Source organism: Anas acuta, chromosome 2 (assembly GCF_963932015.1).
Source record: "Anas acuta chromosome 2, bAnaAcu1.1, whole genome shotgun sequence".
NCBI classification, from domain to species: domain Eukaryota; kingdom Metazoa; phylum Chordata; class Aves; order Anseriformes; family Anatidae; genus Anas; species Anas acuta.
The window spans coordinates 66623802-66646966 of record NC_088980.1 but is presented as its reverse complement, the minus strand read 5'-3'; the positions used below and the strand labels follow the sequence as shown (position 1 = coordinate 66646966).

General features: G+C 39.1%; 1 protein-coding gene across 43 annotated transcripts in view; it reads left to right on the top strand.

Annotated features, from left to right (window-relative positions):
• Nucleotides 1-23165, top strand: part of ARPP21 (cAMP regulated phosphoprotein 21) — a 204612-nt gene that overhangs the window by 110486 nt on the left and 70961 nt on the right. For 34 of the 43 annotated variants that reach the window (XM_068670687.1, XM_068670692.1, XM_068670689.1 and 31 more), the window contains 2 exons: nucleotides 15722-15830; nucleotides 17727-17828. The exons of 4 other annotated variants lie outside the window; for them this stretch is intronic. In XM_068670687.1, coding sequence (XP_068526788.1) covers nucleotides 15722-15830; nucleotides 17727-17828 — 211 coding nt within the window. The remainder of the gene's footprint in view (nucleotides 1-15721; nucleotides 15831-17726; nucleotides 17829-23165) is intronic. 5 more of the 43 variants (XM_068670711.1, XM_068670710.1, XM_068670716.1 and 2 more) reach the window with 1 other exon arrangement.

Below are 23165 nucleotides of genomic sequence, written 5' to 3'. Positions count from 1 at the left end.
AGCCTGAGTCTTGATATTATGAGGGGCCCCATAGATATTTGAAGATTTGTGTTCTGTCAATAAATTATTTCCTTATGCCATATAGTTTCCAAAATACGTAAGCTGCATACTCTGATAAGGCTTGAGTTCTTTGATTTAGAAATTATGCGCTGCCTGTTACTTCTGTGAGTGCACGTCTGTTGGAGAAGAGCATATGACTGCGGAGTCACTGTGTGGGCTTGAATAAGCATCGCATGGCTTATTTCTGCTGTTGGGCGATGGCTCATGTCACATTTTGGCTCCCACTTGCAGGCATTGAGTTGTTTCTTCACTCCAGGAAAAGAGGTGGATTCGCTTTGCTCAGCAGAGACTTCGTGTTTTCACTGCCCACAGGTGCCTGGAAGCACAAGTCAGAAGAGTTAATGGCTTTGAGATGAATGGGCTGGTTGGGAAGATTGGGTGAACAGGACTATATTAGATGCAGCACAGTATGGAAAAGGGTCTGTCAAATGGAGGATATGGATGGAGTGGTTGAGGGCATTTAATTTCTTTCTTCAGTTGGCAATCTGATAGAGCAACGTATGTATGCTTTTGGGTACCTGTGCCAGTTAAAAAGTACCTCCTTTTAGGGGGCTTGGAATTGGAGAATGTGCTCATTGAGGAGGCTGTGGCTGGAAGGAAGGCTGTGACTTTGGTCAACCAGGCTGTTTTATAGAGAGGGGAAATTGATAGTAAAAATGCATTATGATTGGATTCTCTCCAGGATTGCAATCTTGGAGCTTTAGTCACCTCTCAATGGAACCTCTAAAGAATGCAGTCAGACCTTAATGACCACATTTTCAGTCTGAGGACTACTTATAATGAGGGGTTTAGTCTGAGGTGTTTTTTATTTTTATTTTTTATTGAAATATGAACAAGTCATATTGTTTAACTTTTTAATATGAATTTAAACTCTAAAGCACAGAGGTGATCTCAACTAGCCAAATGGTTGTTAACCTGCAAAAGATAAGCCCGTACTCCCACCCTCATTATGGAATAGTGGGTCTTAAAAACAAATTATATTTCAGTATGTCTTCTGAAATTCAACTTCAAAAAAAGAAATATCTTTTTTTCCCGGTGTAACATCTTTGTTTCCTCAAAGTTTTGTTCTGCCTAAACAAAACTGTCAAACATTAAAAAAAAATAAATCTCATTCTCAGCCGTATAAGTGATAAAAATTGCACAGAAAATGGAGGACTTTTAGTATTTTTTTTGGACCTAGACAGCTCCAAGTACTAATCAAAATGAGATGTCTACTTTATTCAGTATGAAATTTCTCTTGTGTGACCATTGTAATATATATTTGTCATCTGTGTCTGCCTGTTATCTATCTAAAGCTATACTAAAATATGTAGGAACTTAAGACAGTGAAATACGATCTAAACAGAGGTTTGGAATAGAGGCAATATGTTAGGGCATCCCAAATTGGAGACAAAAAAATGTGTGTCACCTTCTGTGTATTCCTCGTAATTCCTATCAGACAACTGGAAGTACCTCAGAGCATTTTACAAAAAATGTTCATATTGTAATATGTATCAGTGCAACCAAATTCATTCATTATGTTATCTGTGATAGGTGGAGAAGCATAGGGGAAGTATGTTTCACGTGCCTGGTAAAGGGAAAGACTTTTCATTTGGTTGAGATCATCACATGTGACAAATATGTCTGTACCACAGCCCCCATATGTTCATGTACATTTTTATATATGCATGAGTGGCAAGCTTAATTAGAATTCAGAAGGTGGAGTGCTTATGATATAAATGGTTGTATTTAGACACTTCATACATTCTGAGGTGAACACACCTATTATGAACTTTATATCAATACTAACATTTTCGGTTATGACTATTTTTTTTTCCCCCAAGATCATCATGAGTTATAATCCTTGTAATATCTGGTTCTTTTTTGCCTTGCTCTGTTACTATGTACATGTTTATATAACGCTAGCCCAGTCAGAAGGTTTTTTCTGCCTTATAGATGCATTTAAAAGCTCTGGACAGTACTAAGATGTTTTAAGCAGTTCGTTACATTTCAGAGCTGAACTGTATCAGCAGAAGACACACATACAATATGTACTTTGTATGTCAGAACTACAAAAGTCTTGCACATTTTTCAATCTGCACTATTCTGTCTTCTCTGTGTAAGAGTGATTTGAATCACCAGCGCAGAAAAAAAGTTCTCATAAGCTTTCTTTTGTGACACAAAAGATCACACAGTGATCTTTTTGTCGCTAACTTCTGTGCTAGTAGAGATGCACTGTGCTAATTTCACCATTTTACGATAAGAATCTGGCTTTTGTACAGTATCCTGCAGACATATCAGTCAAATGGCATTTGCTGAATATTGACAATTTCAGTGAGGACTAGTTTCTAGGAGATTTTTTTCCCCTAGGCTGGTGTTACAAGACCACTTCCTTGAGATGCCAAATGTAACAGCCTGCAGAGCATGCAACAAAGTATGCCTTTCCCCTTGAGTGAATAAGGTATTCATAGTTGCTCAGTGTAAATGACTAATTCATTTAAATAGTTGTTTGCTGATGAGAAATATAGAACATTTTCTACACGCATTTGGTAATAGTTTGTTTTTAGTCAGGTATATGACAGTAGTTACAGCTGTGTATCTGAATGCATACATATATTGTTAAGTCTTAGTCAAAGCCATCAGTATTTGCTAGAGGCATAGTTTTGTTTTCTAGTGTTTTTTGTTTTGTCTCCCCACACACTCAGATAATACAGAGTAGTTCTCTGGCAAATGGCCTGCTGAATGGTGTTGCACCTCCACTGAAGTGCCTTATGGTGCCCTTGATTATCATATATGCGCACAGGGTAATCGTCTTATGAGAACAGAATCACTTCTATGAGCCATATGATACAGAAAAGCATGTCAACACCATTATATTTATTTTTTTCTGTTGAGGTTACCTTCTTTCAGGGGAGTATTAATCCGGCTCTATTACTTAGCTTTCTGTTGTAGTTATCTCTTTCCCATGCTCACTACAGCATAGGTCTTCCTTGACTACTAAGAAATAAGTGAGAATTGGGGATAGCTGCACTTTCCCTCTGGCTTATAATTGGTGTTGCCTAATCAGTATACAAGTGTTGTGTTTTATGAATGAACAGAGGAATGTAAGGATGTGTAGGAGATGCGTGCAACTTATATGGAAAAGCTATACAAATGAGAAACAACACTTTAATTGGCCGACATTTTGTTCAAGTTTAAGACAAACATTAAGCAACCAAGAATTCAGTAAAAATTTAAAAACAATAAAAACGCACATTAGTAACTCTGAAGATTCTGTAGCTACATAATAAAATCTGCAGGTTTGAAGTAACGAATTGTTGGTTTTCAGAGATTTTATCTCTTGGACAACTTCTCATACAATTTTTTTTTTTTTATCTGGGATCAGATTAAGAATGTATTAGGGATAAAAAAAAAAAAAAAAAAAAATCAATGCAATGTTAATTGTGTTTAGGATGCAAGAGCTCAGTTTCCCCTCAGTCATTGCTGTGATGTTTAGGTTTTAGTCTTCAGCTTATTGCTGGCCTTTCACACTGCAGCCTGGAGCTGGGCATTGTATCTTTGCACATCAAGCAGGGGAAAGCTTTCACATCGCAAACCAAGTGGGGAACTTCCTGAGAAAGAATTCAGAAGAACATTGAGGGGGGTTACACGTTCCACACTGAGATTCGGGATATGTCCATCTCCAGCAGTGGTCTGAACTACCTATGTATGTTACTAAGTGTCAGGGTGTCCCAGTTTCAGCTAGAACAGAATTTTCTTCCTAGTGGCTGGTGGAATGCTGTGTTTTGGCTTGGGATGAAAAGAGTGCTGATAACACCCCGATGTTTTAATTGTTGCAGAGCAGTGCTTACACCAAGCCAAGGACATCTCAGCCTTTTGCTCTGTCCTGCCAGTGGGCAGGCTGGGGGTGCAGTAAGAGCTGGGAGGGGACAGACCCAGGACAGGTGACCCAAACTAGCCAAAGAGGTATTCCATACCATCTGACATCATGCTAAACAATATATAGGGGTGGCTAGCCGGGGGAGGGGGACCGGACTGCTCGGGGTTAGGCTGGGCATCGGTCAGCGGGTGATGAGCAATTGCATTGTGCATCACTTGTTTGTACATATTAGTAGTAGTAGTACTATTATCACCATTGTATTATTATTATTATTATTTTCCTGTCTTATTAAACTGTCTTTATCTCAACTCACGGGCTTCACTTTCCATTTCTCTCCCCCATCCCAGAAAGGGAGGGGGAGGGTGAGCGAATGGCTGCGTGGTGTTTAGCTGCCGGCCGGGTTAAACCACAACACAGGGGTTTAGCAATATGTTAATATTATGCTACAGGCATTTGTTTCTGGCATAAAGTTGCAGTGTTGCTCTAAATGCTTTATCTGAGATTGTGCTTTCATTGTGTCAGTACTTGATGCTCATCTGGAAGAGAGTGAGCTTTTTTAATACCTCTTATTTCGTTTTGCATTTTGTTTGTTTTCTTTAGCTTAGCTATACTTGAATTTACATAGCCTTTTTTTTTTTTTTTTTTTTTTGCTCAACAGATAGTCTCTCCTTTTAGTCACATGCCTGTCTTACGTGTAAGAAAAAAAAAGTTGGTATACTTGATGTTGAGCTGAATTTGACTCTTAAATATTGTCTTCATTTATATGTCTGTCTTTGCAAGCTGTATACCAGACCCCATGCAAATGACTTGCTCTGTAAATGAGATGTTATGGTAAATGAACCAGTTCTAATAGCTCCAATATTAAATTTTCATCTAATGTAATTTATCAAAACTAAATTATTTATAATTAAGGTGGACATGTACTTTACAGCTGTTGTATAGTGTAATGAAATATTAGTTAGGCATTAATTGGAGGGTATCTGTGGTATTTTCTTGTTTTTTAATTCTTGCACTTACAAGATTGCAGTTTTAAGTTTTCATTAATGCAGAAGGGTATGGTCACCTGGACTGCATTGGGGAAAGAGGAGGTTACCTAGAAAAAGAGTGCTATAGAACAGCAAGGAGGTAATTCAGTTGAAAGCTCTTCCATACATATTTTATCACTATTAACCAGTATCTTTATATGCTCATCCAAGCTGTAGCAGAAAAGTGACTGTTAATCAAACTGCTGTTTGTCCAGTTTTTAAACTTTCAAATTACAAGAGGTGGGTCTGGAAATCTGAAATAGCATCTGTGATTTACTCAGAGTTAACTCCATAAATAGTGAAAATCATGTTTTAAAATCTGGCCTGTAGTTTTCAGAAGTGAGCTGCTGATGTGCAAGTATTTTATTTTATTTTTTTAATGTGGTGAACACTGTTTTTTGTAATTGCCTTTTATAATTCTGTTGCATTCCTCCTGTTTAATGTAGGAAGCAGGACAAGATAGGTAGAAATGAAAAAATTTTGAAAAAATGAAAAATTTTGAGAATTTTTGTGACTTTACAAGCAAAGTCAGTTGCTTCTGCTCTCCAAAGATAGACTTGCTAGGCTGTCTCTGACATGGTATTAAAGAACATGCTTTTCTTCAGGCCACTGATCATTCATGGTGTAATAAATGAAGATACAACTCAATCTGAATTTAGTAATATTTATAAAAGGCAAGTAAACAGTGCTGGCTGCGCGGGGAGTCTACGCTCTACCAACGCACACACACTAACATCAAACTTTCTAAATATACAGAACACTGCTTTTACATACTAAACCCAAGTATGCCTATACGTATGTACAATCAGAAAAGGTATCAATTGAAACATAAACATGGCAAAGTTTTAAAAGGCAAGTGTTTAACAAACAATCCTTTAAGTCTATTACTACTAATGTCCATGACTGGGGGAGCACAGTTGGAGTTGCTAATATCCTGGTTGAAGTGCTCCCACATCTTCCATAACTTCATTAATTTTTCTCAAATCATATAACAGTCTCCGTTTTCCTTTCCTTCTCTTGATTACAAACACTGGAGAATTCCAGGGCTAGTCGTGGGAACAGTATGTCTCGCTTTAGATTAAGCAACTCGGCCTTTGGGCCTTATGTATCCTATTTTTCCCGGATCGAAGGGAAATGTATCCATCTCCTTTTCAAGGCCAATAGGGCCTGGGTCAAAAGGTACGTCCAGGTCACCAGGGGGCGTCTGTAGCAGCGGACGGGCCGATGGTGTAGCAGTCGGATCAGTAAAAGAACCCACAGCTCCCTCACTGTCTGGCAAACCCCACGTTTCTGACTCTGGTCCCCCATGGCTCTTTAAGGCCTCAGAGACTGCTCGCCAGTTGCCGAGCAATCCCACTGCAATCTTGTCGTTTTTAGTAGCAGAGTCCCACACCTTGACTTCAATTTTCAACCCCATGGCCACACTCCCACATCTCCCCCTTCTTTATTAACATCAACATCTTCTTGACATGAATTATTACTCCATATATCACAATGGGATGACTTCTGATTCTTGAGTCTGCCTGCTCAAGAAGGAGAAAATGCCTATGGCTTGAAGTGGAAATAAGCAGAAAAATTTATGATGTAGCAGAGCATTACTTGTATACATTGTGTATTTGAATAGGACTAGCAATTTCTTAATTAGCTTGTCAGCTTTTGGGGAACCACCTTGCCTTCACTGGAAGTCTTCAAATCTTATACTCGCTTTCCTTTTGTTTCTCTCTTCCTTGTTAATTTTTGAACTTCTGAGATGTAAAAATGTAATTTGAAATAGATCTCTGCAGCTATGCAACACTAGTTTTCCGCTACTTGGAGAGTATGCCACATCCTTAAAAGCAAACATTAATGAATTTTGCAATATGCTATTCTCAGAGCCTCTACTAGCTGGAAATAAATTGACACTCTGCAAAATGTTCAGTCTAGCTAGAAATCTTGAATATCAAGAACAAAATCCAATCCAGGGGATTGAGAAGCAGGTTCCTGAGGTACAGAAATAATCCTAGTTTGATCACAGGAGGACAAGAGAGTATTTTGAAGTTCTCAGTCCCTGGCTGAGAGAAAGCTTTACATTTCAGCCCTGTGCAGCAGAAGAGCTGGTTTTTCAGTGCACCCTTGGCCTGCTGTGTTCTTCCGGAGCAGGTTTTCATATTCTGGTCACAAAATACTGGGCAGAATACTGAAGTATGTACTCAGGCAAACTCAGTACTCAGGGAGTCAAGATGTACTGTGTTTTTCCATCTGTAGGTTAAAACAGAAATTAAGTATTGGGAAGTTTTGTGATGGTCATGAGCTGTGTTATGATAAATTGGATTAAATTCTTTAAATACTATATAGTCTGAAAGAGTCCAGTATCTGGCCCCCTGCTTGGTCCTCATGCAGAATAACTTGGCATAGAGGAGATTCAGTGTACATAGTCTCTATCTCTCACGTAGCTTTCAGTTTCACCATTATCTTCATAATGATAAATGCTACCAGCGACAGCCCCATAGAAATCATGCTGCTAGGGTACTAGGACAGAAAATTTTGAAGTGGTGAGGGTTTTTTTTTTTTTTTTTTTTTTTTTTTTTTTTTTAATACATGGCATTCTACCTGCCTTCTCAAAGGAGTGGGAAAAGGTGACAGACTCCTCACCTCTGTGGGAGTGTGGCCATGGAGGTCAACAAGCCCCATGGTTGGTGATAACATTCGACTCAATTCAGGAGACACCTTGCTTGTCTCTGACTGTTAAGAGATGAAAGTTGTTGGGTGTTTGCTGTTGATGGGCAAAGTTGTTTGACCAATGAATAGTTAGTGGAAATGTACTGCTGTTGAGCGAATGGTATAAGAAGGGAGCCTGTCCTCAGTAAAGGAGTTGAAGTAAGAGTTGAAATTATATTATCAATAAAGAAGTAGCAGTCACTGATCCTAAAAGAACCCTGGTGTCTGTGTGGTCCTTATGCCACACACCTCTGAACAACAGCAAGAAGAAAACAAAGTCTTAGCTTCCATGTAGTGTTACAAGCCCTGATCTTTTCAATCCTGTAAGATTTATGAACTCTGATCATTTCTAACAGAGAAGCAGAATGCCTATCGGAATTTTTGTGACTTTTAATATCCTTGTTGTTTGGTAATAAATACAGAACATGTTTAGTGTGCAGATACTGTTCTGAAAACTGTTAGAATGTACAGTCTTTAACCAGAAAAAAATGTAGCATTTGGTATTTGATTTTTTTTTTCAAGTGCTACAGCACTTTGTGCAGGATAGATTTTTTTTTGATGTCTTTCAATGTGCTTTTATGATCATAACAGAAGTTCTTAGTGACTCATACTATAAAAGCAGCAATCTGTTAATGAGGCATTTACCTTCAAATGCTTGAAATGCCATCTTGAGTGGTTTTAAGTATTAAGTTATGATAATATAACTGCACTATACTTTAACAATTATCTGTATTTAAATTCCCACTCTGACTTTTAGTAAGTGTGTTTGAGCATCCATCAGCCCCTGAATACAGGGTCCTCCGTTCTCAAAACTATTTTTCTGAGAGAATTTAATCAAATAATTTAAGCACTAGGGCTGTATTTCTGCTGCCTTACATCATGTAGTTGGTGCCTTTTGACAATGATGGTATTTGTTTCCAACTTACATTCTGCAAGTTCAAGAATATACAAATCCACATACCTTCAAGATCAAAGCAGCCAATTTTACTGCAGATAATAGACTTGGGGCCCAAAAGGTAAAGCAAAGAGTAAAGCAAAGAAACAGTAATGCTTACATGGTTTTATTGTGGCTGTAATGCAGAGCCATAGGAGAGCCTCCAGCATAAAACAAAACAAAACAAAAAAACCAAAAACAGCTATTATCACAAACTAGCAAAACAAGAAAGGGCACCATACTGTGTCACAGCATGCCTGCAAAATAGAGGCCAATGTGGTGTTGGTCTGAGCAGTCAGTTTAGTTAAAAGCAAGTGCAAATAACAAGAGAACATGGTTAAACCATCAGAACACCTGTGTAACAGTGCCCTAAATCTTCACAACTTCTCCACATCCTGTCAGCAGATGCACTTCTTGCTTGCTCTTGCGGTCCCATTACTCTCCTGATGGTCTGCTTATGGAAGAACGCAGAGTCAGTTCTTCATTTTGTTTGCCAGATGATGATCCTGAGAGTAGAGTACCCAGGGATGCTGTTTTGCCTGTTCTTAGCCCCATTACCCTACCTGTCTCCCTTTGTGTTGTCACTTATTCTGGAGAGGATTATTAGCATCCTGTCCTCCATTAAGTGCATTAAATGAGCATTGCATTCAAATGCAAAGCTGCACTTTTTTTTTTTTTTTTTTTTTTAAGGCTTGTGCATACCACAGCGATCTTCACTTTTGAACTTGCTTTCCAATATTCCATTCCTTCAGACAGCAACCTCACTGTTACCTGTGAGGTTTTTGCAGATGATAAGTGCTACATTTGCTAGATTTTAAACTTTATCAGGCGCTGTACTGGTAAACTGTCTTTTCCCCACATGGTAAGGTTGTTGCTTCTTTTGAAAGACATCATGCAACAGCCTGTGCACTGTGGTGCTGTCAGAAACATATGCCACATAATAAAGATGTATGCACTGTGTAAGTCAGCCCTGACAATCCCAGACTGCTTCTGTGCTCTCCTATTACAGTGACTAAGTCTTGAGAGGCATAACATTCAAAGCTTGTGCTTGTGGTTTTTTTTGGTTGTCCTTTTGGTGTGGTATCTGTGTTTCCTGTTTCCTGGCCAGTTATTTCAGAACTAATTAACTTATTTTAAATGAGTGCAGATTTTTTTTTTCCAGTTCCATTTCTTAGCTTCCATATAAACGTTTATGAAAGTTCATTAGGATGTTTCTGAACATAATGCATGCAAGAAAATGCCCCATGACTTACTTAGTGTGTGTATCCTGATGGCTGTTACCACTTGGCAAAATGATTTTAGAATCTGTTGTTTGATTAAATACTGAATACCTGGTTAAGACACTTAGGTAGTAGGGTTTTGTGTGTATTTTTTGCCCTTTTTATTTATTTATTTATTTATTTATTTATTTTACATCTTATAATTGTTGACTTGGAATGAAAAGCATTAAATGAGCGCATAATGGGGAATTCTCCTTAAATATTCCATTAAAAAGTATGCCTGAGAACTCTGTTCTGTCATACTGAAATAAATTGAGAGGAACGCTGAAGTGAATGGAAGAATGAGACACATTAAAATCACCATGATGATAATAGAAAAGTCATATAATGGATGTTGCTATCAAATCTTGACCTTTTTTTTTTGTTTGTTTTTAATTTGATACACAGAAATGTTGTTACTTATTCCAGCTCTAACCTTTCCAAAGTACAGGCTTCATTGTAAGGAATGAATCCAGAAAAAATGTTGGGACCCTGTTTAAGTAGGGAATGAAGATGTGTTTTAAGTGACTATAAAATGCCAATAGGAAATTACAATAGCAAACTTGCTAGACAAAAAGCAAACAAAAAGGTAGTGATGGAGGTTGTTTCTGCTAAGGATTTGGTACTGAATATAAGACTTGTGTTTTACAGCATAGCTGAGGTTGGAAGAGACCTCCGGAGGTCATTTGGTGCAACTCCCCTGCTCAAGCAGGGTTGCCTGGAGCTGGTTGTTTGTCCAGATGGCTTTTTAAGATCTTCACGAAGGGAGGCTCCACAACCTCTCTGGGTAAACTATGCCAGTGCTTGGTCATCCACACAGTGAAATTATTCTGGGCACAAAAATATGAAACTTGACCCTTACCTTGAAATGACCATTGTAATGCTCCCAGAACACAAAAATGAGCCTGAAAGAGTTGAAATGATTGCATGAGAAAAGGAGAACAGCAACTAGAAATGGGGAGCAATATTGCTCTGAGATTTTACCTGAATGTTTTCCCCAAGCTTGGACCTGGCAGTTCAGTAAAATATATAGAAGTGCTTCTGAACCAGAAGAGAGATGCAAATGCACTTGATCCAAGGTGTAGCAAGACCTTTTCCATACTGTGTCTGGGAATTGGGTAAGCTGATCATTCACCAAAAAGTTATTTTGTAATCAATTCTCTTTTTTCATTGTGAAAGGAAATGGAACATAAAAGGTTTCCTGAGATTTTGAGCAACATGAGGAGACTTTGCAGCGGATTGCAGATGCTTGGGAAATTTAGGGAATCTTTGCATGGCAAAGGGTTTGGGTGCTGCAGAGCCTACCGAAGTTGTCTCTCTGTAGGTATCCTGCTGATACCAACCTGAATAATTTGCTAGGCAGGATAGAGAAGAGAGGTAGTCTTGCCTGCTGAAAAGACCTACCTTTTTTTTTATTTTACTTTTGGAAGATCTGAGGGGGGTGATAAAGGGATTTTGCATCTGTCTGAGGATGCAAGGCAAAGAGAAGTGATTTCTTCTGAGAACCAATTTCTCTGAGTGAAAACTTTACTGGGAAGGAAGAAATACACAGTGTTCTGCTCTGAAACTTGTTCCCAGGAAAACAAGCATCTAACTGATATTGAGGGTTAGCTGACAACTTCTAGGAAATGCCTAAATGAACTCTTAACGTGATTTGTGTTTTTGTGAAGTTGTGCTTTAGGGCACAGATGGTTTATTCCACCAATAATGTCAAGCAATAATAAATTTGGGTGATCAAAAGGTTGTATCAAATAAAAACTTCATTCCCCGTTCATTTTTCTCCTCCCCTGTGTGTTGGTTTCTGAGCCTGTAAGGTATAATTGGTCATACATTCAGATTTTCTCAGTACACTTTCATATCACAAAAATCCCATTGATATTGTTATAAATGAAGATACAACTCAATCTGAATTTAGTAATATTTATAAAAGGCAAGTAAACAGTGCTGGCTGCGCGGGGAGTCTATGCTCTACCAACGCACACACACTAACATCAAACTTTCTAAATATACAGAACACTGCTTTTACATACTAAACCCAAGTATGCCTATACGTATGTACAATCAGAAAAGGTATCAATTGAAACATAAACATGGCAAAGTTTTAAAAGGCAAGTGTTTAACAAACAATCCTTTAAGTCTATTACTACTAATGTCCATGACTGGGGGAGCACAGTTGGAGTTGCTAATATCCTGGTTGAAGTGCTCCCACATCTTCCATAACTTCATTAATTTTTCTCAAATCATATAACAGTCTCCGTTTTCCTTTCCTTCTCTTGATTACAAACACTGGAGAATTCCAGGGCTAGTCGTGGGAACAGTATGTCTCGCTTTAGATTAAGCAACTCGGCCTTTGGGCCTTATGTATCCTATTTTTCCCGGATCGAAGGGAAATGTATCCATCTCCTTTTCAAGGCCAATAGGGCCTGGGTCAAAAGGTACGTCCAGGTCACCAGGGGGCGTCTGTAGCAGCGGACGGGCCGATGGTGTAGCAGTCGGATCAGTAAAAGAACCCACAGCTCCCTCACTGTCTGGCAAACCCCACGTTTCTGACTCTGGTCCCCCATGGCTCTTTAAGGCCTCAGAGACTGCTCGCCAGTTGCCGAGCAATCCCACTGCAATCTTGTCGTTTTTAGTAGCAGAGTCCCACACCTTGACCTCAATTTGGTCCCATATTTCAGGGTCATAAACTGTCCGATTGTTAATAAAGGGAATAAGCTGTAAGGTTGCCAGGACAATCTTTGTTTCTAAGGACATATGATTCCCCACAATGAGCAACTGCTTACCAGTGTGGGGCAGTTGTGTGCATGGTTCTGCTTCTCTCAGCTTGAGCTTCTTTCCAGCTCCAGTGCGCCTGTTTCCAGCGACTTTCTGTACGAGCTTCTCTGAGCAGTTTGCTGAGTTTGGCCAAACCTATCTTCATGAGGCGATCAATGTCCCTGTTCTTGTCCTGGTCCCTGTTCTGCTAGCCTGTCCCTATTCATTCCTTCTTTCTACTTCTTTATTGATGACCTAACTTCATTATATCATGTTGCCTTTTCATCTTGAGGACAGGCTCCCCTCTTATACCCTTTGCCCCATAGCAGTCTTTTTCAAACAACTTTGTCTGGTAACCAGCAAACACACAGCAACTTCCATGCCTTAAGGGCTGGAGAACAAGCAAACCGATGGCATGGCATCTCCCGAATCATCGTTATCACCAACCACTGGGCTTGTCAACCCCCATGGCCACACTCCCACATCTCCCCCTTCTTTATTAATATCAGCCATCTTCTTGACATGAATTATTACTCTGTATATCACATACTTGTCTCAACTGATTGTTGAATTTTCTGAAATTGAGCACTTATGTGGTGAGGTCTGCAGGTTGGTTTGCCCTAAGATGCTTGTTGCTGTGGTATTCCAGTTTTCACTTGACAGCCTTCCCTCAGCTTTTGCATCCCTGTTCATCGAGCTAGTTATGCTGTTTGCTGCCTAATTGGTAACCATGGACTTGCAGTGATGACTGAGAGGGGTGGGTCATCTTATGGGGCTCACGTAGCCCTGCTGTGTTACCTAATGCTCTGCACATACACAGGCTCTCTGTGCCCAAACAAATGTCTTTTCACAACTGGGGATCAATCACATACTGGGCTCATAGATCAATTTCACTAACAGAAACATTACCAGATCATTAGGTTAGACTTGATCACGGCTTGATCTCGTGCTTCTAATCATCTTCTGACAGGTGGAAAGATTTTATAAACAGTTAATGAAATGAAAATTGGATTAAAACATGAAAGTAATATATGAGATATGAAAACTTGTTATTTAGATGCTAGTAGTCAGAAGAGACACTCAATTTGTTTTCTCATGCTTTTTTTCTAATTTTGGTAAGTTTGAAACTTTTTTTCTGCATTTTAAAATCCCAAGTATTTATTATGCTCAATTTATAATGAGTTAAATGTGTAGCAGATAGTTTGCAACTATATGTTTTACACTGATAGTACAGTTGCAGAATTTTTGTTTATGTTCTAAGCAACAAAACCAGAAAAATAGTAGTCTTCTGCTGGTGATCTCAGAGCAGAATATCTGAGGTAACGCATCTTTTCTGGTTGTGCAGGTGCAGTGCTTATTCATGGGAACAAAGGCAGGAAAGCTACCAAGCAGTCCATTAATTGGGATTTGTAGTATTTCTGGTATGAGCAATCACCACTGCCTGTAATGATATAATGACTATGCAGTCTAATGACTAAGGAGCGCCAAGGCTCTCTGGGTTTGCCAAATAAGGGACTCAGTAGGTCAGGTTGATGGTTGGACCTGGTAATCTTGAAGGTCCTTTCCAACCTAGATGGTTCTGTGATTCTAAGGCCAGTAAGGCATTCAGAGAGCCTGCTAACTTTCATGCTTAGATTGATATCTTAAATGTTAGCACTGGATGGGTTGAATTCTCAAAATATGTGGAAATGAGGCCATTATGCTTTCTCACTTTGTCACCAAAATGCTAATTGTGAAAAGATGTTGGAGTCCTTCAAATTCTTACAGGAAACAAGGCAGGAGAGCTGCTGTCTCTTAATATTAAATTTTTAACAGTACATTATAAATGCTTCCTGTGCATCTGAGAGTGAATTGTAATGGACTGTAATTATGGCATGAATACATGCTGTTTTTGGATTAGAAATACATTGCTAATTAGTTAAGTGCAAATCTGACTGATAGAACAACAAAATGATGGCTGACTTACACATCAGATTTAATTTTTCATTCTGGAATAAAACAAAGCCAAGATTTTTATTTTAAAGTTGCAGAGGAGTTTTAGAAGTTATTTATGAAGTCACCGAATTCTGTAAATTTTACATTTGATTTCTTCAGGATTGTTAATGTCAGTAATAGTTGTATCTGCTTTATGAAGGTCTCAGGCACAAGCATCTCCTTTGAGTGCTGCTGCTAGAAGCAGAAGTGCTCCTTCAGCAGAGTTCAAGGTTTGTGTTCCCTGATAAAAGCCTTCTGACACAACACACTGTACTGCTGCTTTTTAAAAACAGTTTGTGATTTATCTATGGGTGATAGTGTATGAATTCCAGCTCTTCATTTCTTGAGGCTGCTGGTTGTCCTATTGAAATCAGTTGGACTTCACAGGTCGAGGGTTTGGGTCCAGGAATGGCACAGTCTTGAGCACTGTTAGCAGCTACAAGGGGTGGCAGTGATCAGCTCGGTGACATTTGATGCTTCTTAATATTTGCTTTTTATGTAAGGTGTGAACATGGGAGAATGTGAAACAGCTCCTCCTGGCTGAAACTCAAAGCTTTAAATGTGTATTGTTTGTTGGCTCTTAAAAAATAAATGTCTGGATGGGTTTGAATCAGTGAACTAATTGATCCCTGACTCTTCTGGAGAATTTTCCCCACTTAACAATGATGAGATAATTATTTCTTTAAGCAAAATACCATCAGTCCCTCCAGTTACTGTTTTTGTTTGCTAGGAGTGAGAAAGCAGGCTTTACTCAAGATTTACATCAAGTTTTTCCTTACTTGTAAAGGTGGGCACTCTTCACGAAGCTCTCATTGCCAGAGATCCTAGCTACTGAAGGAGCGAATTAACGTGCAGTATATTCATTTGTTTTCCTGTCCTTCAGTCACAGAGAGGGGAGTCTAAATATTTCAGCGACCAAGACTTTGAAATTCCTGCTCCTTACTAAGTAACAACAGCAACAAAAGCTATTCATAGCAATAACACTAAACAGTGAGGCAACAGCCCCAGACAGCTTATAGGCAGCATCTCACCATGAGCATGAATGTTAACTGGTTTTGCACTGAATGCCTCTGTGAAAACAAAGAGCACTGAGAAAATAAAGATCAAACCAAAACCAAAAGAAAGATTTTTTTATTGCTATGTTTTACTTTGCTGGCAGACCAGAGCAAAGGTTTTCTGAACATTTAAAAGATGAAAAAGGTGAAGAATCCCAGAAGCGATTTATCTTGAAGCGAGCTAACTCTAGTATTGATAAAGAAGACAATCAGGTTGGTTCTCGGTTCGAGAGTTGCTGAAATTTTGTTCTGTTTTTTTTTTTGTTTTTTTTTTTTTTTTTTTTTGAAGGTGGGCTGACTGATGTTATTGTTGTTCTTTTGTTGTTGCTCTCTACCTCCTCCTCTTCCTTCTTCTTCTCTTCCTCCTCCTCCTCCTCCTCCTTTTGCCCTCCCATCCCGTCCCCCCAGCCTCCTCTGGTGTACGTACTGTGGGTAGCATTGAGCCCTGGTGTGGCTGCTTCAGCCGTGGCAGTATGTGGGTCTGCATGGGTGGTTTGCTTGGCACAGGACTTGCTGCATGCCTACAGGGGGGAGAATGCCGAAGCTCCAGGCTGTGTGGAAAGGCTGTGTCAGTTGCATTACTAAATGTCTTGCGTAACTATGGCAGTTGTTCCACTCCCTACAGCTTTCTCCTTCAGTTGTACCCATTCAGAGTTGGATTTCAGTATGGACCGATGATAAACTGGTGTAGCCCAAAAAGGAGAAAAAAAAAAGCCCCAAACAAACATGTGATGGTGAGGCCAGGTTGCTTTTTAAACCATCCTAAAATAAGTTTTGACCAAAGAAGAATCTGTTTCATCTTTTAGTTCCCTCCCTTCTCCTTTGCCCTCACCATGTTTTACTTGTCTGTATGACTTACTTGCTTGTTGTGCATGTACTGTGGCAGAAGTGTCTCCCTGTGTTGCTTGTCCTATAACACTACATTGCCATAGGTGAGTCAGATGCCTAGGGGAGTGCCAGGGATGCCCGTGCATTTGTGCTGCCTTCACAAGCGAGTGTTGTGCTGTTTTGATCTCATGCAACCTGTGTATGTGGAATATATTAACAAACCAGAAAAATAAAAATCAAAACGGGTTCTGACGTGAATTGCTGTTCTGAGAAAATTCTCACAGGTAAGTAGACTGTGTGTGTTTTCTTTGCTTAGGCTGTATTTGTTGGAGGTACTTGCCAATGAGTCTCTGAATTGGCACTCTCCTTCGTGTTTTCAGTAAATGACTGATTTTCCTTTTTTGGTTTGTTTGTTTTGTTTTGTTTTACTTTTTGTTCTGTTTTGTTTTGTTTTTCCCCTTGTCTTTACATTGTATATAGCAGCCTTGCCAGTTATGCTGCATCTCAGTTGGCTTCGAAAACAAAACCCAGACATTTTCAGGGTGTGGTGAATGTGGGGATCAACCTAAGGAAAGCAGCATGACCAATTTCACAAGGTGCTGGTTGGGTGGAGAAAGAGCAATGCTTGAAATCTAATTGCAAATGAAGCCTTTCTTGCTGGGGATCCTCCTCTGTTCCCTCCCTCTCTCAGGACACAGCCATTTCCTGCACTGTGGTTTATTTAGGGGCTAAAGGGACCACAATTTTCCCAGTGAAACTGAAGTTAAATGTTCCTTGTGGTGTGGAAATGGCTAAAAGTCTTATGCCAAACATTTGGGACTTCTCCTTGTCAAGACAGCTTTTGGTGGGTTTCTTTTAGGGCTTGTAGTTTAGTTCTTATTGCCTGGTGTCCCTCTTTTCTTCCTTGAGAAAGCCATAGGTAGCACAGTACTGCCTTCCCCCCTGCTCCTCATGCCCCTAGGAGACATGAGAAATGGTAGCAGTCAAAAGCAATGGCACTTAGGCTTGGGGTGAGAACATCTGAATTTAGGACTGCAGGTTCACAGGCATTGGGCAGAAAGCCTCCTTTCAGCCCCTTGACTCTGCGGGCAGCATCTACCTGGAAAGCTTTGGGTGCCCAGCCCAAGACACGGTGCTTTGTGCACCAATGTAGGAATGAAAGCTATCGTTTTCATGCTTCGTTTGTTTGAGTGAACATTGATTATTCTCAGCTGACAGTTTCTTAATGGCAGTTTTTAACAGCTCAACTTATATAACCCTCCTGGTTTTTTTTCTGCTCAGCAAAACAGAATTCTTCCATTTAGAGATGACAGACGAAGTAAATCAATTGAAGAGAGAGAAGAGGAGTATCAGAGAGTGAGGGAGAGAATATTTGCACAAGATGTGAGTAGTTGTTTTCATTGTCCCTTTAGTGCCATACCTTTCCTGGTAGTCAGACAGTATTCTCCCCCTCCAATGTGAATGCTGCAACTGGATTTGCACTGTGGAGCTGGAGATGACAGGGACAGGCACCTGGAGAAGAGGCTCTTAGAGGAGCTTGAGAAGTGCTGAGCTTGCTTTCTGGAGGAGGAGGAGATGATGGTGATAAGAGTTGCAGAGAGATGGATAGAGAGAAGAGATGAGACCCAGCATGTTGTCCAAGGAGTGCTTATCCTGCTTCTTTGAATGTTTGTGTTTGTGTGGTCAAGGTTTTCTTTTTCCTTCTCTTTTGCCAACCAAAGAGCAGTGATTTAAATGGACACTCTCAATGATTTCAAGTAGTAGGATCACATATGCCTCTAGCTAGATCAATTTTTTTCAAGCAGTATTCTGCAGAGCCTCCTGATGGTTATGTGTTTTAGGCCACTGCTGTAGGACTGAGGACATTAAGAACAAAGAAAAAACAGGGGTTAAATGTGAAGTTGCACTTTTTTAAAAAAATGACCAACTATTTCTGCCACCAGAAAGAGTTGTTGTTGATGATTTTACTGTGAAAGAAATAAAAAGGAAATGGCATTGTAATTCCTGTGTTACCAAAAAAATGAGAACTTTCACAACAAAGCTACATGAAAACATTTAAATAAGAAACATCTGTGAGCTCTACCTCATGTTTCTGAAAAAAAAGAAAAATGTAATTTGCTGTACTACTGTAATGAAAGGATCCTAAAAGGGGAGAGAAGAAAGAAGTGGGGGAAGTTAACATTTTATTGTTTTATCTCACATCTCAGTGGAAGCTCTTTCACTTAGAGGAAGGTGGGAACAAAATCAATTAAAACTTACTGAATCATATTTGGCAGTGTCCTTTTAAATTAAATCTGTTCATAAGTTGCAGGACTAAATCCTCTTTAAGGTGTCCTTTTATATTGCTCTGGTTTTGGAGTTTCACACATCTGAATTATTTGTGCTGTATCAGAATACATTCTATAGTTTTAAGGTGTGTTGTCTCATTTGTGATAAGTAATTTTGCTTGTTTATAAGTAGTTTGCTGAATGTTTGTAGGCTGGCTTTTTCTTTCTTAACTGTGAAAGTCCCAGTAAAAGCAGAAGTCCTTCAGTTTGCATTATGCTTTCAGCATGTGGGTCTGATGTAACTATTGTCATAATATATACAATAGAGTTGCTGAGTCATTCTTGATCCTCTTTTTGCAACCTGTTTCCTATATGAAAGTTGCAGTTTATGGCTTATAACAAAGGAGCTTTTGCAAAACCAAAAATATTTAAAAAAAAAAAAAAAAAAAAAGGAGGGGGAGGGTTGAAGCAGACTGCAAATGAGGCAAAACATCATTAAAAATACCACATGGAAAGTTGTGTCCAAAAAAAGTCATTTATATCACGAGCAGCAGCTAGAAATGCCAGGCTGGGAAACTGAAGTGGCTGGAGAAGTGTGCTGAAACTCATTCCCCAATGTGCTGCTGTTTTTATCTTTAGACTTGTGAACTTTTGAGGGCAGGCAAGTGGTGAGCTTGTAGTTGCCCACAGCTGGAGGTTGGTGTGATCTTTTGGGTTAGCATCTCCAAGTAGCAAGTGACAGTGTGGTTTGTGGTAGGCATCTTAAATGGATTGGGAGTGAGCTTTTTTAAAGATCAGCAATGTAGATATCTCTCCCTCTCTCTCTCATATCCATTCATTCTCTCTCTCTCTCTCTCTGCTGTTGCAGGTGGTAGTGAGCCAGGAATACATCATGTTGCAGTGAATTTCAGCACTAATTCAGTACTAATAATATGAATAGGAATTTGTTTCTTAGCTGAGATTTTTTTGGGTGGAACACTCCTCGCAGATGAGGTGTTTCTAGGGTGATGTCAAGGTGTTGTAGTAGTGAACAATATAATTTTTTGGTCAATTTTAAGAGGGGCTTCATATCATAGGTAGCCACTTGCTGCATGTAGGACTTCATAGTTTTAGAGAATTTTGTGATTGTTATTTCCCCACGTTTCTCTGAGGTAGGTGCCTAAGCATGTAAGTCTTGTCATCTTGCAAATTACAGACACAGAAAGAGAGACAGGGAACGATTAGTCATACAGTATTCTTATTATCTCTATGCTATTCACACTCCTGTAGTCAAGCTTTTATTAGTGCCTTGCTTATGAACCTTAGAAAGTGGATTACAGATATTTCACTTCTAATTAGAGTATGCATGAAGAAGGTTTGCATGAGAAATCTCCAAAGGGCAGCAATGAAGGTCAAGAATACTGCCATAACTTCTTTCATCTAGCATTACTCTAAATATGCCTCAAGTATCCCAAACTCTGGGCAACCTATCAGACCAAGAATCAGAATTTAGAACAAAATTTAGGAGAAAAAGGCAGCCCAGTTACAGGGGAAAAAAATTCTGTGCATGTTACTAGTGCTGTGAAAAATGTCTTAACGTGGCCCTCACATGTTGGTTAACAGAAAGCTTGCTTGCCCTTCTTTTGATTATTTTATTTTTGCAGCACTCTAGTGCACCAGACATCTTCATCTCCAAGTGGAAGTTTTAACAAAATAAATATGTTCATGAATAATGCCATCATTATGACAGCCCTTATGATGATTAGTCTGATATTAGTCAGTTTAAATTACACTCTCTGTCAAGTTTTCCATCTGCTGTGTTGGCTATCATTAATTTTGATAAGGGGAGCTGGAGGTTTTAATGACTCCTGTCGTGTAGAGTCATAGCAGGTGGCAGGGACTGAGAGAAAAGCATGTTAATGAATTATTTTAATGAAAGGATTGGTGAATAAAGGATTAATGAAGATCAAAATATAAGGGTCGATGAACAAATATTTAATGCATTTGATCACTTAAGCTCACTGAAATAAGAACTGCAAAGCATGTACTTCCTAAACTTTTCAGGCTGCTAACAATAAAGCAGCACTGTGTGAGCTCTGTCATTCTATTGTAAAGCCTACAATCATCCTTTCATAAAACTTACTTTATTGGAAACCTAGCTTTACGACACCTTGTGAATTTTACAAAAAAGTACACTGGAACAGAGAACCTGGAGCATCTGGGTCTTGAAAAGAAGTTTCTCATCTGAACTGCTTCAGTTGTTTTTAGTACATTGAAAAACTAATTGCCTCCCCCACCCTTGAACAATCTAAAAGAATAAAAATGTATATGTTGTTCTTTCTGTATGCATCAATCCAAATATTAGATTTAAATGAGAATCTCAAATGTGTGTGTAAATGGTATAGTGCATTTGGCTTTTAAGCATGCAGAAAATTGATTCTAAAGACTAGCAATCAAATTACTTAAGGGAAATTTCATTATTTGAGGTTAATGCAATGTATAACCTCATGAGCCAGAATCACATAAATCACATCCATTGTTCATAAATGCATTCTCTAGTAATTATTGTTTATTCACTGAAAAATGTAGATGCTTTATTAATTACACAAATGCTAGAATTGCCCATGGTACACATGGAACTTATTAAATGAAATACATCACACTTTTTATTTTTGTTTGTTTGTTGTAATGGCTGTTTTTGACTAAGTAGTGTATTATGAAGAGACAGATCCTTTAGATAAATCAAGTCATGATTCCTTTGCTTAAGAAAACATTGAGGATATTTTTGCTCTCTGATTCAAGAGTCACAGAATAAAGTATGAAAAGCTGGCTGCACCCTGTCCTATCATTATAATAGGAAGAAGAGCTTTTAAAATAAAGCCAAAACAAAGACATACCTTGTGTTGGCTACCATAAGCCAATAGGTATTAAGACTGCTGTACAGAGCCTGCTTTTGTTGTTGCAGATCAGGCAATAAACATTAGTTGGAAGCCTGAGATCTATCACGTCTTGTTAACTGACATGCAGATGGTTATCTGATGGTATCCAATGCAGGATATTGCTGCATGTTAATAGTTATCTTGGCTAATGCAATTAAAAACAAGAACAGCAACCCCCAGTATGCTTAGTGCACTGGCAAGGCTGATGCACATTGAGACTTGAAAAGGTTCTGGGAAATTGAAGAGTAAAAGACTAGTTTCATAAATGACAATTAGTCATACAAAGAACCCCAATAGAAATCTGGCATGTAGAGGCCCTCGAGGAGGTGAATTTGTAAATAATCTTGCATATCTTTTTTTCCTTTTGTAGATTTGTTGTCAGTATCTTTGATCAGTGTATGAGAACCAAGTGTTAAAAATATTTTTGACAATAGCTGTGCTGTGTACTTAATGTTCAGTTTAAAGCACTAGGAAGGTTACTGTTGCTGTATATCAGAAAAGCCAGTCGTGATCTTGTAGTAGCTAAATTGCTATACAGAGCTGCTTAACCATGTGATTTTTTAACACTATGAATAACAACAACAACAACAACAACATAATAATAATAATAATAAAAACAACAACAACAACAACAAGCAAACAACAACAACAAAAAAAATCCTGCCTGTCTTCTTAGGCTCATGCCCGTACTGCAAAATAGTTTCCAAGGATTGGTGACCCTGTGCCAGCATCTTCAGCCAGGAAGACAAATGAAGTAATTACAGAATCTGTCCATAGGTCTATAATGCAATTTGTAATGGTTCCCATCAAGACACTGTAAAGGGAGAAAACCTCTCTGCTTGCTTAATAAATTATAAAAATCTCATATGAATTCTGCTTTATGCCCATGTATTGGAAAACCTAAAAGGTAAAATTATAATAATAATTAAAAAATACTACTTTTGCAGGCAGGTACGTGCCCCTTTGCTTCTGTAACTTGGTGGGGATGCTGACCAGTACTCTGGTTGAAGCTGAGGTTTTAGGTTTTTACTCACTTGATCTGCAAGAGCAGCTGTAAGGCTACTTTGGGTGTGTGACTGCACTGAAGTTACTGCACAAGTGCCCATTGTGAACCTCAAAGAGAAGACAGTCCCACAGCTGAGGTTATACAAGCCCATAGGGTAATTTCAGTAGGCTTGTATGTAGTTTGTGCAGAAGTCTGCATAGTCACATTGTTCATGAATAAGGTACACAAAATGGGAGAAGATGCTGTGTTATAGCTGTGCAAAAACATACTAGGTGGAACAGTTTGTGTCTTCTCTCATCTTGGGGTGAAACTGTAGGTCTGCTGTAGGCAGTTGGAAATTGGTCCCTGGCAATGGAGACTGTGACCCTGACGTTCTGAGGCTTTGTGCTAATGAGACACGCATTTGCCACCAATATAGCCTAGAGACCTGTGTGTTGATGTTTCCTCTGGAATTCCTCACTTTCAGCTGGAGTGAGAGGTAGGAGCTTACCTGGGAAGCCCTTACACCATGGAGCTGTCTCCTGCAGAT